The sequence below is a fragment of the Trachymyrmex septentrionalis genome, unplaced genomic scaffold (assembly GCF_001594115.1).
Source record: "Trachymyrmex septentrionalis isolate Tsep2-gDNA-1 unplaced genomic scaffold, Tsep1.0 scaffold71, whole genome shotgun sequence".
NCBI classification, from domain to species: domain Eukaryota; kingdom Metazoa; phylum Arthropoda; class Insecta; order Hymenoptera; family Formicidae; genus Trachymyrmex; species Trachymyrmex septentrionalis.
Genome location: NW_017305895.1, coordinates 654,186 through 672,448, shown reverse-complemented (window position 1 = coordinate 672,448; position 18,263 = coordinate 654,186). Strand labels below are relative to the sequence as shown.

The 18,263-nt window shown below is 35.4% G+C and overlaps 1 protein-coding gene across 1 annotated transcript in view; it reads right to left on the bottom strand.

The window, feature by feature from the left end:
- Positions 1-693: 693 nt before the first annotated feature.
- LOC108753776 (protein slit) overlaps positions 694-18,263 on the bottom strand; it is a 351,622-nt gene continuing 334,052 nt past the window's right edge. The window contains exons 14-30 of the mRNA XM_018495665.1: positions 17,514-17,660; positions 16,027-16,098; positions 15,865-15,936; positions 15,432-15,595; positions 14,819-15,020; positions 14,669-14,740; positions 14,511-14,582; positions 13,980-14,051; positions 13,739-13,902; positions 12,958-13,177; positions 10,947-11,256; positions 7,090-7,303; positions 6,438-6,899; positions 5,336-5,536; positions 4,803-4,952; positions 4,465-4,604; positions 694-4,005 (exon numbers count right to left, since the gene is read on the bottom strand). Coding sequence (XP_018351167.1) covers positions 3,919-4,005; positions 4,465-4,604; positions 4,803-4,952; positions 5,336-5,536; positions 6,438-6,899; positions 7,090-7,303; positions 10,947-11,256; positions 12,958-13,177; positions 13,739-13,902; positions 13,980-14,051; positions 14,511-14,582; positions 14,669-14,740; positions 14,819-15,020; positions 15,432-15,595; positions 15,865-15,936; positions 16,027-16,098; positions 17,514-17,660 — 2,821 coding nt within the window. The 3' untranslated portion in view covers positions 694-3,918. The remainder of the gene's footprint in view (positions 4,006-4,464; positions 4,605-4,802; positions 4,953-5,335; positions 5,537-6,437; positions 6,900-7,089; positions 7,304-10,946; positions 11,257-12,957; positions 13,178-13,738; positions 13,903-13,979; positions 14,052-14,510; positions 14,583-14,668; positions 14,741-14,818; positions 15,021-15,431; positions 15,596-15,864; positions 15,937-16,026; positions 16,099-17,513; positions 17,661-18,263) is intronic.

Here is an 18,263-nt window from a genome sequence, read left to right as displayed (position 1 = left end):
TCTTTGATTCTTGCACCGATTATTACAAAGTATCAAAAGACAAAGAATATTTCATTTTCTTTATAGTCGTAGATTTTACGCGACAAGTGTCTTTATTTTATACGATGTAAATACCAAGCGCAACGAGAAGAGTAAAGAAATTACAACTGAATCGAAGAGATATTTCCGAGAGATTTTCTTCTGTAAAATCAAGTAATGGGTTTTCGCTCCCATTGCTAATGTCTAGCAATGTTGAGGTATTTGTGTCCCGAAGTGTATGATTCGATAACTCGACGTAAAAATATTCGTCACGTTTTGCGAGAGAATGAAAGTCAAATAATATGCATTTGCATGTACCAATTTTCTCCTTCCATTGATCACAAAATATGTTAAACATTCATGTCAAATAAATATATAAATACGAATTACAGGAATTCCGGACGGCATAAAAGTATATTACAATATTACGGGCATTCTCTTTTATTATTATCCAATATAGATGCACAATTTGTGATAAATGTCATGCATTTCTTTGTATTATAATTTTATATGACATTAACATGTTACGCGTGCGAATTCGTTGTAAATTACGTAAAATCATGGCAACGATTTTGCTACAAACGCTAAATATTATTTCCTAATTGATAGGTTTTTATTTATAATTAATGTTGTATTATTATATAAATAAAGAAATGCATTTATATACAATTTAGAGTAAAATATACTGGTGCAATTTTCAATTCGTGATAACGTTGATTAGTCATGCTTTTGCAACTTTGCACTTTAATGCTAAATGCGGAGCGCGCATCAAAGATAGTATAAATAATTAAATCATGTATTGCAATGGATTATCGATACGACGAATGAACGTATGCTGGCTTACGTATGTTTATTTATATTTCGTTGGACCAAATGTACAGAGTTGTAATACAAAATCTGTTTTCCGACAGGTGCTAATTTCGAGTGTTTCACAGACATTCGTTCGAATGATAAAATATCGACAACCAAGACGCTTATAAACATAAAAAAAAATGGCATAGGGAACTTATGTGACTATTAATACTAGTAAATTATATTATATATTATATCATATTTATATGATACACCTATTTTTCCGTTTACAGTATGTAAAGAAGAAAACATGAAGACAAATAAGAATCCTCGGCCCTGGCTATCAATAGATGGATGATATCGTATGTGTTTACAATTTAAATATTTTTCACTATTTGTCCATTTTTACTATAAATAAAAATAAAAACACTTTCTGTGTAAAACTGAGTAAAGTCAATTGTGAAGCTAAGTAAAAAAAAAATGTAAAAAAATCTATATATCAATAGACAGATATCTTTTCCATTATATTCTCTCTTGCATGGCAAAAACTGGCTAATAACATGACAATCGTCAAGCGTGGCAGTCATATGATGGCAGTGAATTTCGAGACAAAACTCTAAAAAGATACGCAGGCCATAAGATTTAAATCGTATGGCCGTTGAACGTTTAGCGGCCAAAAGCTATGTCTATATATATTCTACGATTGGTACTTTCTCGCGAGGCGCACGCTAGACGGCAAGATCGCATTGAAATTGTGAAGGACAATAGCGAAGCACATCGAGAGATATTCGTTCGTCTTCTAAGTGAATGTATATGTTTAAAGAAACAGTTTACATAACATAAGAATGAGTGAAACAAGGAAACGGAATAAATACATATAAATACTGGCAGTGGAAGATGCGATGCAATTATCCAGGGGAAAAATAGATACGCATAAATAGATGTAAGGTAGGTACGTATTACGCCATACATTAATACGGGCTTAAGTAGTATACGAACGAATTACGCTTCTTGATTAAACTAATAGCAAATTAGCTTAGGTATATAAATAATGCGCTTATACAAAAATAATTACGCGGTTTTATATCGGTAAAGTCCTTGTTTTCGGATTACCGACGATTTCATTGACCTATATAGTTACATCCGTTTCGCGATCGAACGTTGATCGAACGTTAATATACGCGCGTTGCCCGTTCCTCCATAATTCGTTTTCCTATTATCTGCTGCATCAATCTGAACGCAAATCTCTCATTGCTCCGTGCAGCCTGCAGACTGCATTTTGCGCCTTGAAACGTAATATTAGGCCGTAAAGTATAAAATTTCTGAAGAGTACACTTCGAAACGCGATACAGTCCGAGCGATCTCGATCACACGATGTGATTTCTTGACTTTTTCAAAAATAAAGCTACATTCCCACTGCTGCTGTCGGTGAAGTGAGGTAAGAAGACGTTGACGGCTTACTTTCAATTAAGTTTCTTCTATGCTTAAAATATATTTTACATTTAGTTAGACACTTACTTGTGATCTATTCACGTAATTGTAATTCTATATGTCGATTCTTTAACGGCATAATTGCTTGTCCCTTCTGATTATCGTGTTTATTACGATTTACAAGCGGCCTAATATCCATACTAGCTAAAGATTGTGCAGTTAAAGTGATAGCTGAAACGCTAAATTGGCAGCACTGCAACTAAACTGATGAAAAAGACAAGAAACACATCGCCATTCTCTTTTATTTGCCTCCGTTTCGTTTATTGGCTACGACGATATTGCTCGCGCGCGTTGTAGCCAAGCGAAGTGTGTCGAAATCAAACAATTTGCGAAAAAGTATTGTAGCCATTCACGCCATTTTCACAAACATCTCTCTCTCTCTCTCTCTCTCTCTCTTTCTCTCTCTCATTCACTATTTTTCACATATTTGTAAATCTTCTCTTGCAAAAATTCAAGACCATTGCTCAGTAGATAGAAATAGCTATGCGATCAAAGATTCGCGTTTAGTGTAAAAATTCGCTGGAGGAAAGATAGACCTAACATGGATCTAAGTTTCGCGGTCGACCATTTATAAACTTTCAAGAAATTACGATTGTCACTAATCTCTATCGCTATATAATATCTTTTTATAAATACAAACAATTTTTTAGAACAATAAATTTAATTTAAGAGATTACACAGAGAGATTAGACAGACGTTGATTTTATAACTATAGCGTAATGATGTGTTGCATTACAAGTAGTTCAAGTAAAACTGCTCGAATAACTTAACTGCAATATTTTCCAATATCTCCGTTATAATATAGGACACAATTAATACGTTTTCTGAATAATAATTTTTGAAAAACAGATTACATCGAGATGCTTGCATCAAAGCCTCAATAGAGATTACAATTGCGGAGACGTATTAAACAAAAAGCAGCGCGTATATATCCTATAAGAAGATTACGGAAGCCTATTTGTACGCAGCCGCGAATCCCCTATTACCAGTTAGGTCCATTCCGCGCTAAATCAACGGCGTAATCGTACGCACTCGTGCGTAACATTACGAACACGCAAGCGCCCGCGTGCGCGGTCCGCGATCGCAAATATACGGACACATTGTCCGCGCGCGCTCGCGCCCACCCTTTCTTCCGCCCGCGTTTTCGTCGTTATATACCTATGTCGGGTCATTATATATACGAATAATACCTAGTATACGTTTAACTGCTTCGATATCGATAGTCCGTAGCTATATATTACGTACAATATACTCTTGCTTCTTCTTTCTCTCGCTTTCTTTCTCTCTTTCGCGCGCTCTCTCTCTCTCTCTCTCTCTCTCTCTCTCTTCTTCTTTTTTTAATAATACATATCACACTGAGCCAGCTATGTGTGTGTCCATCTAGTTTTGGCCTGCACTTCCTCACGCACTTTCTCGTCCACGTACGTCTCGCATAGGGATGCCGAGGGCACGTCGTAGCGCTTGCCCTCGTCGTCCCCGTTGTTGTTCCTTTCGTCATCTTGGAGGACACGTGAAAGTACGCTCGGGAGTGCTGCTTCGGATCCAGGGGTTTCTTCTCGGTCTCATTTTACGTCTCGATGCGCGCCGACGAGACTCGGGCCGCGATGCGTCGACTGGCTAGTAACATTTGCGGGTACACGTGCACTTACGCACCAGGTCAACGTCCTTAGTGTACCGCATGCCGTCAGCGCAAATTAATCGAACCTGAAATTAATACACAATTGTTTATAATGACTACATATACGATCGTTATCGGCATAACGACAGGGGAGTCGCCGCCGTCGGTCCGAACTTAATGAATATAATTGCAGTAATTGACGTGGCTGCTTCGAACGATTCGTGCGCGATCGATCATTTGGGAAGATGAAATAGTTCACTTGCTTTGTCCGATCGTGACTAATATGGAATTTAATATCAATTAACAGGAACAAGAGCGATATAAGCTTTAATATTTCATCCCGGTGTGCTGTCTACAGAGAAAATAGGAATAGAAGGTTCTTATAACATAAATCATGATGCAATATTAGTTTACTCCAATTTGACGTTACGTGGAGAGAATATTTTTAGTCAATTGAAAATTATATAATAAAATCAATGCATTGTTCTGCCGAAAACCGAATAATTCACAAATCTTTCTAATCGATATACAAATGTTTTTTATACCTTGCGCCGTTTAGTCTTCCGCGGTAAACAGCAAGAATTGCCGCAACTTCCCCAACATTTAGCAAGCTTCACGGGTCGTCGACTCCGACATCCATTCTCACTGTAGTACTCCCTGGTATGCTCCTTGCGACAGGTTGGTGCTGCGATATTGATATTAATTTTATTATCAAAAGTGGATGAGCAGTCAAGCAGGATATTGTCAATTAAATACATGTACATATATATACATTGCAATAATAAAAAGAATGTCTTGAAAAAAAAATGTAATAAGCTTATTTTATAATAAATATGTATTCAAATATATAATCTATATACGATAATATTGAGGGAAGAATCACCTTTCTCGCAGTATCGTCCTTGCCAGCCAGTTTGACATCGACAAGAATAGCTGTTACCGTATGGCGACGGTAAGCATTGAGATCCTTTTTTGCATTCATGTCCGATACATGCATGTGCAGGCACCAATCCACTTACCGACATGATGACATCTATAATTAACATATTTTTTAATCAAAAATATATAAAGATTTCAAATTAATTTAGAATAGGATAATTTCTTCTAACTTTTTAATCCAATTTAATGTGATATTTCTTGTATTATATATATAATACAATAAAAAAAAAAAAATTTAACATACTTCATAAATGCAAGATGTTGAGTCATTACGTTGTTCAATTATTTATATACATATATGTACGTTAATTATAATTGTAATTAGTTGTTAAATATATAAAATTTTCTTAAAAATCCATCCCAATGTTGTTCGTAAATAGTTTAAAATATTTTTAATTTAAAAAATTCAAATGTAAACTATTCTTAACTTAAGTCAAGTTAACATTGTATAAACAGCAATTACAGATATTAACATACCAGAATGTTCGCGAGGTATGTGCTCTTGTGGGATGATCTCCTCGTTACTACCACTACTGTTAATTCCCTCAGCTTCAACAATATCTCTTGCTTCATCGGCTTCCTCCTCGCTAGCAGCACATCCGGGAGTAACGCGATGCATCTTTGCGGCGTTGCTGAAGTCTACCAACTTATGATTGATCCACATCTCGGAGATGCAGCCTGAGATAAAGCAAGGAAACTTTTAATGGATCTGGCGAGGAAGAAACTTTTGCTCTATCCTATATAAAGAGTGGTGGCATGGGAATGTGTACCGAACGTTACAATGCAATTGAGTAAGAGCATAAGTGACGCAAGCACGTATTCGCGCCTGCATAAATTCTCATAAGAAGCTACGTTACGCTCAACTTCAGTGATTGACGTCAACGATACATATACTTTCATTGTTGAAATAGCTTCTCTATCTTATAACACAGGAAGTCCAAATATAACTAAAATACAAATTATACATATGATGTAGTCCGATCATGAATTTTCACATTGTCGCGAAACTTTTCAAATCTAGTTTCTCTTGGTTACATATCGTGCTACATATTATTTCGTACACTATATGCAAACGTAGTAAATCGTAGTATTGCGCCGGGGGACATCAAAAATGTAACCGAATATTAAATGAGGTCTCCGCAAGTTGCAAATTTGTGGCTGATATTCCGAGTTTGCGACAACTATCGTTTCCCAGAGGAACCGCAGAGTATCGGTGTTGGAACTAGCAGTGGTGTAGAAGCACAAATCATCCGTGAAATCTTTGAAATATTCCTAACCGAATGATTTCGTTATAACATTATTATACAATCGTTTTTTATAATTTGCTAAATATGTAATTTAAAATTCAATAATTACTTTCATAAAAATTATTATTTAAGATAACTAATTAAAATAAAGAATTGAATATTCGATTTATTTCTATGCCGTGGTATAAGAACACGTTTCTTTGCAATTTATTAAAACCATTCTATTTTTTCATAACGACGGCACTTCTCTGTCAATGTCACTTATTAAAGTTATAATATAAGAATGTTAATTAATCTTAGCGATATTTCTCAGTGTCGTAAAAGAAATTTACCTTGGAAGCTCGTAATATTTCTAAGATGAAAGTCGGTAAATGCGACTTTAGCAACTTCTGGCGCTACGCCACCGACGAACATTGGCGTGACAAGCTTGAGATACTCTTTCGGACCCTCGTTGATGATGCTCCTGGCGGAACCCCGGTCGACCCTCATTGTAAAATTTTTCTTGATCGCCAAAAGCTCCGCCATGTGAGGCTTGCCATCGGCCACCATCTCGTAGCTGTACATCGTCGAGGTAGGATAATTACCCACGTCGTATGAGACCCTGACCCGCCCATTAAAGAGCTCGACAGCGATGTGTCCGTCGCTTTGTCCATCATAGAGAAGAACCCCGTTTTCCTGCGTGGTCATGAATATGATGGTCACGTTTGCCTCGGGCCTCGTGCGTAGCGGTTCTAGCTCGACCAGCGAGCTATTGTCCACGAAGCTCAGACTCGTCAGGTACTCGCATCGTTTTCCTGAAATGATAGATAAGTGGTCGCGCCATGTTAAATAGCAAATTCTTGAACATCACACATAATAAAAGGTAGTCAAAAATTCTCAGATTATGAAATAAAATTGATTGGGAGACGTAGTCTCTATACGGGGAGACGTCTCTCAATAATTACTAAAGATATTTAACAGAAGGTAATGATTTCTTTTACTTACCGGTATAGCCGGGATGGCACTGGCAAAGATAGTCCGCGGCGGAGGCAGGAGCGGGCTGGAAGCAGGCACCATGCTGACAGTCGTGGTGGGCACACGGACTTGTCTGTGGATACAGCATGGCTGTCGAGGGTGCAGCCTCGCAGTATCTCCCTGTATACTCCGCCGCGCACTTACACTCATAATTGTTTATGCCGTCAATGCAAGTAGCACCGTTCTGCGAAACAAACGAATTAGAATTTACAAAAGTGTCAAAATTTGAAACGAAGAATGAAAAATACAGCGCTGATAAAAAGGCCTTTAACACTTATTTTCAATGCTTCAACAGTTACATCTTCAACAACAGATTCTCACTTAAGAAATCTTCGAAATATTTTTTACAAAATTATAAAAAGATTTATAAGAAAATGGAAAAGAAAAAATATCGACGTTATAATACTGTCATAAAAAGCACATTATAAAAATGTTTATAATTACGTCTTGTAATAAAATTTTAATTATGATTTTTAATTAAAATCCAAGATATTTAAAAAAAATATTATATGTAAAACAAGACATTATAAAAGTGAAGCTAAATTAAAGTAATAATCTTGATGTCGATGCATTTCTAATGTAATCGTCTAATTAATATCAGCCAGTAAGTTTACGGATAAGATAGGAACGCGCACAAACTGGATGCAACTAACTACTAGCAGAGGGTTACAAATCATCGGGCGGTCCGCCAGTTTCACATGCCTGGTGTAGAGTCTCAAACTAAAGGCCATGTATTCTGGAGCTTAAGTCACATATGTGCAATAATATATCCCCCCCTATGAGTTACACGTGCTAATCTTATCAATGGTTTAAAATTCTGTTCAAGCCAATAGAAGCAATTCGATATTTAATGTTATTATGTAAAAAAATAAATAATGTTATTATGTAATATAACGATTTAAATATGTTAATTATTATTATAATTAAGACAACTAATAATAGCGTAATAAGTCTTCCAATTAAATTACATGTAAAATGTATTGCAAAATGTTAATATTAAGTTATTTTAACTGCATAGGATAACTCCGGCGAATACGCCGCGCTGAGATTTACGCAGTAGAAGTCAGAAAAAATAGAAGGAGTAGGGGTAATTTTCCCGCAACTATTCTGTTACGTGCCTTTATGTTATATTAATATTGTGTTATAATTTCAGTTTCTTAATATTAATAAAATTATTGTAGATTGAATCGATTTGTTACTATAACAAGTAACGCCATCATAAATTATAATCTACATAAAATGATTACTGTAGAGCGTGTAAAAGACTTACACAAAGTACTTTGCTTTCGTATTCTTTGTTTAGTTTGTTGTCTTGTATATCTCCCTATTTGGGATATACGGCCTTTTTAACGAGCGGGATTTATGCCCAAAGTATACAAAAGTGCGCAGATTGAATTCAATGCAATAAACGCATTATATGAAATATATACCTCATGTCATAACACTTGTAATATATGTAGGAAGATTGTAATTATTATTTATTATTTCATATATATATTTAGCATTCTGATTCTTTAATAAAACTTTATAAACTTATTTTATAAGTCATTGTGTCATTTTACGTCTTATTTATATGCATTATTTGTAAATTTTTTATGAGCCGTACATACCCTCTCTCCTCCTATGAGTAGCCATATATCCCACCCCTATGGGATATACGGCAAAAAATGCAAAGGTTTCAAAAAGTTGATTTATTTTTTAATATGAAAAATAAATATTTCGGATTTCTAATATTTTTTTCATAGTAATAGACAGTACAAAGTTTTTACCGATATAGTTTGTTTACTTTAAACATAATAAATAATACTTAATAAATTAAGTTTTTGATAGGTGTAGCGTATATACCGGAATTTTACCCTACAGAATGTGTTCAATGTATGGAGATGGAAAATTCATAGAAAGACAGCTTCTGTAGGTCAATTTCGCGCCATTCACGGAAGCTTAGAAAGCATGGAACGTGATATACTACCGTGGCTTTAGAACTAGCGCCACAAAGCCGAAAACTCCACACCAGTTTCTGTACTCTGTGCAAACACTCAAATGAAATTTGGCCGGCATATAATACCGCGAAGAAGAATCTTCGCATAAAATTTCATACGCCAACTTTATGCTTCTGGGTCGTAGCTCTTCGCGACTGTAAAGTTTCTTCCTCTCGGAAGATCATATCTGCCTGAGTCGGAGTTCTATTTAAGAGTCGATAGTCAAATAAAAGTTTGGCTTTCATGCAAGTCAAGTTATGTCGCTAAGTTTGAGTTTTCATGTTGATACTGTACTGAATTAAATCGATACTACGTTAAGTGATTCAACCGAGAAATACTTCCTGAAATGAAATGCAAAGAGACATATGTATATCCGCGTGTTGAACCCGTCTATAAATGCATAAGCAATTCAAAAATAAGAATTATAAAATTTGTTAACAATATTCGAACATATTTTAAAACAAAAAGAAAATCTACTATTATTATAAATGTAAAAGGGAACTGTTAATGCGGTACCAGAAATTAATTGCGATTGTCGCAACTGTAAGCGATATGAGAAAATAAATTCTTATGATATGATGTAAATGAAACAGATATTATCGACTTCGTACAGATAGGTGCGCTCGTGCACGCGACTTCTACGATACGTAATTACTTATTTTAATGAATTTTACACTCAACAACAATACTATAGATGTTGCTTATTGAGAGAGAGAGAGAGAGAGAGAGAGAGAGAGAGAGAAAGAGAGAGAGAGAGAGAGAGAGAGAGAGAAAGAGAGAGAGAGAGAGAAAAGTGCATACAATTTTATAAAAATATATGAAAATCCTTATCGTGGTGCTTACAGAATTCATTATTATAAAGTCTGAAGATATTTAATTAATATTGTTCATCACAACAAAGAGAGAAAAAAATGTATAAAAATATTATTATACTAAAAAATAAAATTATTTAATATTTCATAATACTAATTAAACATTAATAAAAAATACATCGGTTAATATAAAATTTACTCCGACTTTCGCTAATGTGCGTATTATATTTCAACGCAAAAAGTTTATAACCATTTATTAATAAAATTAATAAATGTTTATAACCATTTATTAATAAAATTATATATTTCATTAATCATTTATTGTATACAATAAGGCATAGAATTTGTAACAATCGATACGTTAATGCGATAAAGCGTCGTGTTACTGAATGTACATAGCTACTATATGCTGTATGTATGTATAATGGTTTCGTTATATGAGAAAACCGAGAATATAATACCTAGTACAACGCGTGATTTTATTCGGAAGAAACAAATCTGCGACGATCTCATGCCCGCGATCGATAGAATATGACTGTTCAGCAAAAAAATAGTTTTGCAACTGTAGTTATAAGATTCTTTAATATAATTGATTTACATGTTTAGACTTAATAAAAAGGGCAAGACTATATTAAAGAATTTTATATTTTGCAGTCAAATAACAGAAAGCTGCCCACACAGCGTAAAATATTTACGTGAATTATTTTTTTAAATATTTCAATAAAATATTTCAGAAATATTGAATAAATATTGTAAGAAAAAGAATATTAAAAAAAATTTTGCTGGATATATTTATATTTTAAAAATATTTCATGAAAAATTTCTGAAATATTTCAAATCTTGCAATAAAATATTTCTGAAAATTGTCATGCTGTATAAATAATAGTGAGCGTTCAATGATTCTTTAATATGATTAGGCTCTATACTTAGATTCACGAAGAACTAAAAGGCAGCTAATCATATTAAAGAAGAATTAAGCGCTCACTGATCAGGTTTCTCTGCAGAACGCAGCTAACTCAAGATATTCCGCACGTACCTGGCACATATGATCGACACAGTCATCCAAGTTTGTGGAACAATTGAGGCCGGTGAAGCCGATTGGGCATTCGCAGCTGTAGTGGGTCTTGTGGTCGACGCATCGACCTCCGTTCTCGCAGGGGTCGTGACCCTTTGTGCAGAAGGGTATCTTCTCCTCGCAGTATTCTCCCATGAATCCTGGGGTGCAGTCGCATCGATAGGCCTGTACGAGGTCGACGCAGGTTGCGTTGTTAGCGCACCTGTTGTTGGCACAGTCGTCGACGTTGCTTTCACATCGAAGTCCCTTGTACCCGGGGGCGCAGTCGCAACTGTCACACACCGACTGAACGTCAATCGAGACATTGAGCCTGACATGCGATCGCGATAGATTCGCCAAAGGTACCTTACCGCGGGCGATAAACCGTCGACATTGCTTTTCTCTTTCCTCGATTTCTACACGTTTATAGCGCGTATTTGATAATTAAATGCTCCTATCGAGGAATGATAGGAAAAAGGCATTTGGAAAATTTGAATAATGCACTAATCTTTAGAAAAGAAATTATAAGTTACATATATGCAATTCTATTCTTTAATTCAGAGTAGACTAAATATATAATTTAATTTAATTTTAAAATAATTAACGCTTGTATATTAAATAAATAACTATTACGTTATTAAAACCTATTTGTGTATAATTATTATTATAATTTTAAATTGCATTGTTATCATTGTCTTTACTATACAAGCAATAAAGACAAAGATAAATATTGTACAGAATATTGTTAGAAATAAATATGAATTTTAGGCTTGCAATGTGCTTGCAATCGATCTGACATGCATATGCTCTCCGTGCGGAAGTTCGGTTCTTCGATTTTTCTATAATCGCAACAACCTCTCTTATGAGCAGTCGACAGTTTATAGCCCGCAGTCATCACTCCTCGGGGCTCATGTGCAGAGGGTCCCGTTTATTACGCGTGTTGAGAGTAGAATTTGACGAATGCTCCGATCGTGGTCCATTTTGGGCGTCACTTTAAGCAGCCCGACGCGTCGGAGTTGTCAAAATAGCATAGTAACTTAGAAAGACAATTTTTTATTCAGTGATATTTGTCAAATTTAAGCTTCGAGATGCAATTCTATATATAATCTTACATCGTGCATATTTACATCTACTTTGATGTTCAAACAAAGATGTTTCAAGAAACTACTTGGTTCACGTGAAATAATTTTGGCAACGTGCAGGTTCTACTAATATAATATAATACCTACGAAATCGTTATAGTAGAGAGAATCAATGCTTTCGAATTATAAAATTATACAAATTTTTTTAGCACTACTCAGCAATATTATAATAGGATTCTCTCTTTTGGTGAATCTGAGATTACTGTTTTAAGACTAAATCTTTATATAACTTCATATTTTCTTCATATAATGAATAACTTATACTATTTTCTTCGTTTAATCTACATATATAACTTCATATTTAACCCTCCGTGAACAAGATGGGGAATGACTCAGCAAGATGAATTTCTATAACTGTCCTAAAAAGTACCGCACGCATGTTGCCGGTTTCATGCAACTAGAGAGTGCATTGTTATCAATCACACTAAATTGCTATATAGTATATTTATGATGAAATATAGCGTGAGATATGAGATACACACATATGATATATGTTGTTACAAATTTCATACTGTTATCCTTTATTTAATCGATTTCTTCTCTTAAGACAGTAATCAAAGCAATTAAAAAATTGGTAAGCTTGTTTAAAATTATTAGTTTGATCGCATTCGTAAACGTTCTATATAATTTCGTAAAAAAATTTGTGAAAATTTAAGCAAAAAGGCTAACGTAAAAAAAAAGACAAAAAAAATTGCAAAAGTCGACAGAAATTTTGTCTATCTCAAATATTGTCTAGATACAGCACGATGCTATTGCAAACGTTCTACGGGTTCCACTGGACGAGCAACTCTAAAGTCAGCCCGACGAGCTACTACTCTGATCAAGGTTAGACTGTCGCACTTAGTAAGTACCTGAATCTTCCTTCCTCCAGTACTTTGCAAGTTCCGGAGTTCCTGCAAGGATTTCCATAGCACGCGTCAATTTTATGCTGACACCGGTCCCCGTGATATCCTGGCGTGCACTTGCAACGGAACTGCCGGTCCGGAAGCGCCTCGCAAAATCCTCCGTTTTCACATGGCGAGGTGTAACACAGGTCGCACTTGGCCAAGACTTCGGCTGGCTGCTGCTTGGCTGCGCGGAAGAAAGGTCTACGATTAATGAGTAATTTTAGTACCCTACCGTGATGTTGGGCCAAAAAACCACGAACTAAACAGACTGCGTCGCGTTGTACTACGAAAAATCAAAAACATCGTCACGTGCGACAACCAGTATACGATTGCGGATCAGTAATGGCCAAGCAGCCAGAGGAATTCTTTTTGTTACTTTTTATAAGAGGCCACGAAGTGTACTAAACAATGTTAAAAAAAAAATACTTCTTGTGTCTAATAAAAAAATTGATATTCAATGACCCGTTTTATAGCAAAGTCGAGGATCATGATCTGTATTTCCGATTTCAATGATAAATATTCTATGGAGCGATATTAATGAATGTTAATGAAGATTTAAGTATAAGAATTGGAATTGAAGTCAAAATTGGATATATTGTAAACGATCGCACGTTTCTATGTTACTGTATCAACAAAGCATTATTGATACGCGATTCGCGGACAGCAATTTATTTAGCGAAATTTGCAGATGGAATCTCTTGGCTATTCTGCCCGCAATCGAGATATACGCTTATGAGATATTTACTTTTGCATTGAAAGGCACTAGCCGGTGTCGTCAAAAGCAATTTGTCTCTCATCGCAGGAGGTTCCATGCACCTGGCGATGCCAGGCTCCACATAATCTTTCTTCACCCACTCGGCCAACCATCGCATGCTGCAATCGCAGTAAAGCGGGTTGGACCCCAGGGCACTGTAAACATCGTGATCGATAAATGGCTGGTATCGAAAATCAAGTGCGTGCAGCTTACGAATGGAGTGGATACTCACAGATGTGTTATGGACTTGAGATCCTCAAACGCTCCCTCTGGGATGACCGATATGTCGTTACCATGCAATGAACTGAGAAGAGCAATGAATTATAGTGCATATGTTTATGTTATTAGAATAGAAAGATTTTAATTTGTCATTTCGTTCAATTAAAATTAAACTAGCTTAAATGAAGAATTTATAGCCTGATAATCGGGTCTGATAATCGGCAAATTTAAGATTAAAGTAGAATAATTGATCTGATTATTCTACTTTAATCTTAAATTTGCAATTAATATTTTATCATGCGCTACTATTCATTTAACGTAAAATTTAATTTGATTTTTAATATATAATATTTTTTTAATTTATAAATTTATTATAAATAATTACTTATATTAAATGACTTCGTTTTAGTAGTGTAAAATGTTGAGTATCAACAATTGCCTATCGTGTGATTAGTACATATAAATTGAAGGAACAAATATTTTCGCAGCAATAAAAGAAGCATGTCATGATAACGTTAGTCGAATATTTGCATACAAGACTCACATTATTCGCAGATTCTTCAATCCCGCGAGAGCATTTCGTTGCACACACTGTAGCTTGTTGTAACTAATGATTCTGCAAAAGAGATTCGTATGTTGTACATTACATAAACAGTTTCGCGAGTATCTCCCGAGAACTTCCGGAGTAAATATTCGACTTACAGATGCGACAGCTTCGTGAGATTCCTAAAGGTATCATTGGACAGCATTCCGATCTGGTTGTTGCTCAGATCCCTGAAAACGAAGCGGATGTTAAACATGGCGAAAGCCGCTTGAAAGATATACGGGAAGGTGCGCGTGTGTTTTATTTACAGTCTGGTGAGAATCCTCAGGTGGTTCAACCTCTCCGGTTGGATCGTCTTGATGTCGTTCACGTCCAAATACAGCTCGGTGGTTTCCGGTGGAATCCCGCGTGGAATCTCTGTAAGCTGAGACCTCGAACATCTCACCACCGAACCCGCGCAATTACATTGAGGCGGGCAGTAATCGTCGCCTAGGCAACCCACGCTGTCGTCTGATGGGTGTAAAATAGTTGGTAGATCGTTAACAGGATTTGCAATTCAGATTACAAATATTAGTTTGTGAAAACGAATAAAGATGCACAGAGAGAGAGAGAGAGAGCAACTAACTTATTCGTGAAAATTTTTTTTCGCAGTGCAGGTGATACGTAAATCGAAGGCACGAAATACGCGTTGCTCGCAAATTCAAATTTAATTAATATCTTATATTAATTTCGATTTTGTATACGTACGAATTGGTTTACATACAAATCAATGCTATCGATTTCACGAGGTACGCCATATTTGTACTCTATTTTAAATTCATAGCAATCGGCCATAAAGCGCAGTAATATAAATTGCGAGAATAAGATATATCTACAGGTGTTACAGGTGACCAAAATTGTACAATAATGCAATAAACGCACTGTTGCATTTGAATTCATGGTGCGGAATATCCTTGATGATGGCATCCTTTAATCGCGGTGGATCGTGACAACGGCCAGTGATTCCGGCTATATCTCGTTTCCTCAACCATCCGGCGAACCACGCGAGATAGCAGTTGCACGATAGCGGGTTACCTTGCATGTTACTGCAGATACCGAAAAATATATCAAACGATACAGCAACAATAAGGAGGCAGTAACACGAAGATTATACTCTGATTATTACAGCTGATATATAATTATTTTAAAGATATATTAGTATAAATTTTCTCGACTATTTAACTACTTGCATTTTCCCTAAAGAATCATAAAAAATAAAAAAGTATAACACAAAAAATATGAGAAAATTTAGTAACAATTTCTATACAGTAACAATCTTACTGTAATTTGATTCGTTGATTAGTCACGAACTTACATAGCACGTATGTGCGGCATTCCGTCGAACGATCCCGGCATAACGCATGTAATGGAATTACCATGGAGATTCCTACGCAAAGTGAATTATGCGAGTAATCGTTTACTGCACGATAGCGTTTTATCAACGCTAAATGGTACGTTTGCCCAATGAGGTACTTACAGTGTTTTAAGGCTCGGTAGGCCGGAGAACATCTTGTTGTGCACTTCTCGCAGCCTATTCTCGGACAAAAGTCTGCGAAAAGAAAGCTCGTCATATCGTGAAACGAGGCGCATGGACAAAATGGAAAGAGATTGCGAGCTAAGCCAAGCATTACAATTCGTCATCACTTTTTACGATAAATATCATTCTTTGAGCTAACGAGCATAGATACATGTATTATGAACATTATGAAAGCACACGGAGAAATTTTAAACGCGATATACCACTTGATGTGTAACATTGATGTGCTTTCATATTCTTTAAATTCTGAACATAACGTCCAAAAGCGTCACTCGACTTCGAAGTGTCTTAAAAATATAGCTATTAACTATAAAGAATTTATAACCCACGTCATATATTGGATTACCTATAAATCGCACGCAATAAATGGTGGTAAAATGGTTGATATATTGCAAGCTCAGTTCCTGTACGTCATCTAATCTCTCATGGAACGATAAAATATTTTTATGAAACAGATGCTATTATCAATCTCATATATTAAAAATATTTCTAGTAATCGTAATGTGCAAGTGAAAAATAAAAATTAATACACAGTAATAAAAAGACCTTATTGATCTGTGAGCTGGATTTTAAATAATTTTAATATGTGTGTGTGAATTTATATATATATATATAGTTCTATAACTGCGCGCCAAAATTATTTTCATGTCTTTAAACGTTATTTAAACTGAACTGGGATAGTAACACTACAAATTAAATTGCCAGTTAATTTAATAATACTGCTAATAAGCGTAAATAGCAGTAAATAATTCAATGCTAATTTAATGCTAAATTATTTACAGCTTTTTCAGATGCTTATTAGCATCAAATTATTTACAATTATTTAGGATACCTATTAGCATCAATATTATTAAACTACTTGACAAATAGTTTGTGGTACTACTATTCCAGTTCGGTTCAAGATTTTAAGACTGAAAATAATTTCAGCGCGCAGTTGTAGAACTGGCTATGTACATTTGCATCAAAGTATGTATTATTTAAGCATTAAAACCAAGTTCAAGATGATAAGATTTTTTAATTATTATATATTTTTTGTTAATTATTATGTATTCGCGATCTTTTGACACTTTTGTTTAAAAATTAATATTATAGCTGCAATTGAGTTCAGCAAATCGCGACACGCAATCAACAAACACTATACCACTCAAGTCTTTGAAAAACCGGTATTGTTTTAATAATTGTCTTCGGAGACAATGCGGTCTTCGAAAATTCCTCGAGAGAGATTTTCTAAAGTTGGAAATATCGACTATAAAAGAAAACCGCGCAAAGAAAATAATCCTGGCGTTATACAACGGTATTTCTAGAATGGCTTCTATTGTCCTGGCAAAAGCGAAGTTTTCCAGAAAGACAACGACAATGTCGCGAAGAAGAAACAGGTTGGGGCTATGCTACGAAAGCGGTATAATTCGAAACTCGTAGTGACTTACAGGTCGGTGAGATTATGAGCCCCTTGAAAGGCGGACGCCTCGATGCGGGAGATTTTATTTTTTCTGAGATCCAGATGCTGTAGCTCCGGCAACTTCTCAAAAAGGCCGTCCGCTTTGATCTTGTCCAGTTCATTGTTGCTCAACAACCTGGCGTGAACATACAAGTGGAAAGGAATGCAAGTAGAACAAAGTCGCGACTGTCGTACCGTCGAAACATGCATGCACGTTCGCGATATGCATGTACGGTCAGTTTGTTACTCGACAACGTAAAAAAAAGGGGCGAAATTGGTACTTTCTGTTCGTTACTCCATCACTTGTTTTCGACTACCCACCGAGCAATTTATTCGCTACCGCGTTATAACAATGCGTCGCTCAATAAATTTTACGAATTGCTCGTTGGAATAACTCTCGAGCAGAGAAATTGGTGCATTGCAGAATGTTCGCACGATATATATCGAGCAATAGTGTAACTTGCAGTTGATTGTTTTGCTTCGTTGATAATTAATACGTTCTAACGTTCGGATAAAACTATTAATCTCGGATTTATCGAAGTACAAAAATGTTCCACGCCTGAAATAGAATGAAATAATAAATTGCTGTAACAATTATTAATAACTCTGTTAAACGCCACTGTTTTATTTTTAAATTGTATAGGTTTAAAATTCTTAAAAAGGGAAATTTAATCACAAGTAAATCGACAAATTTTTATACTGTTATTTATAACGTACTGATAAATTTAATAATACAAAA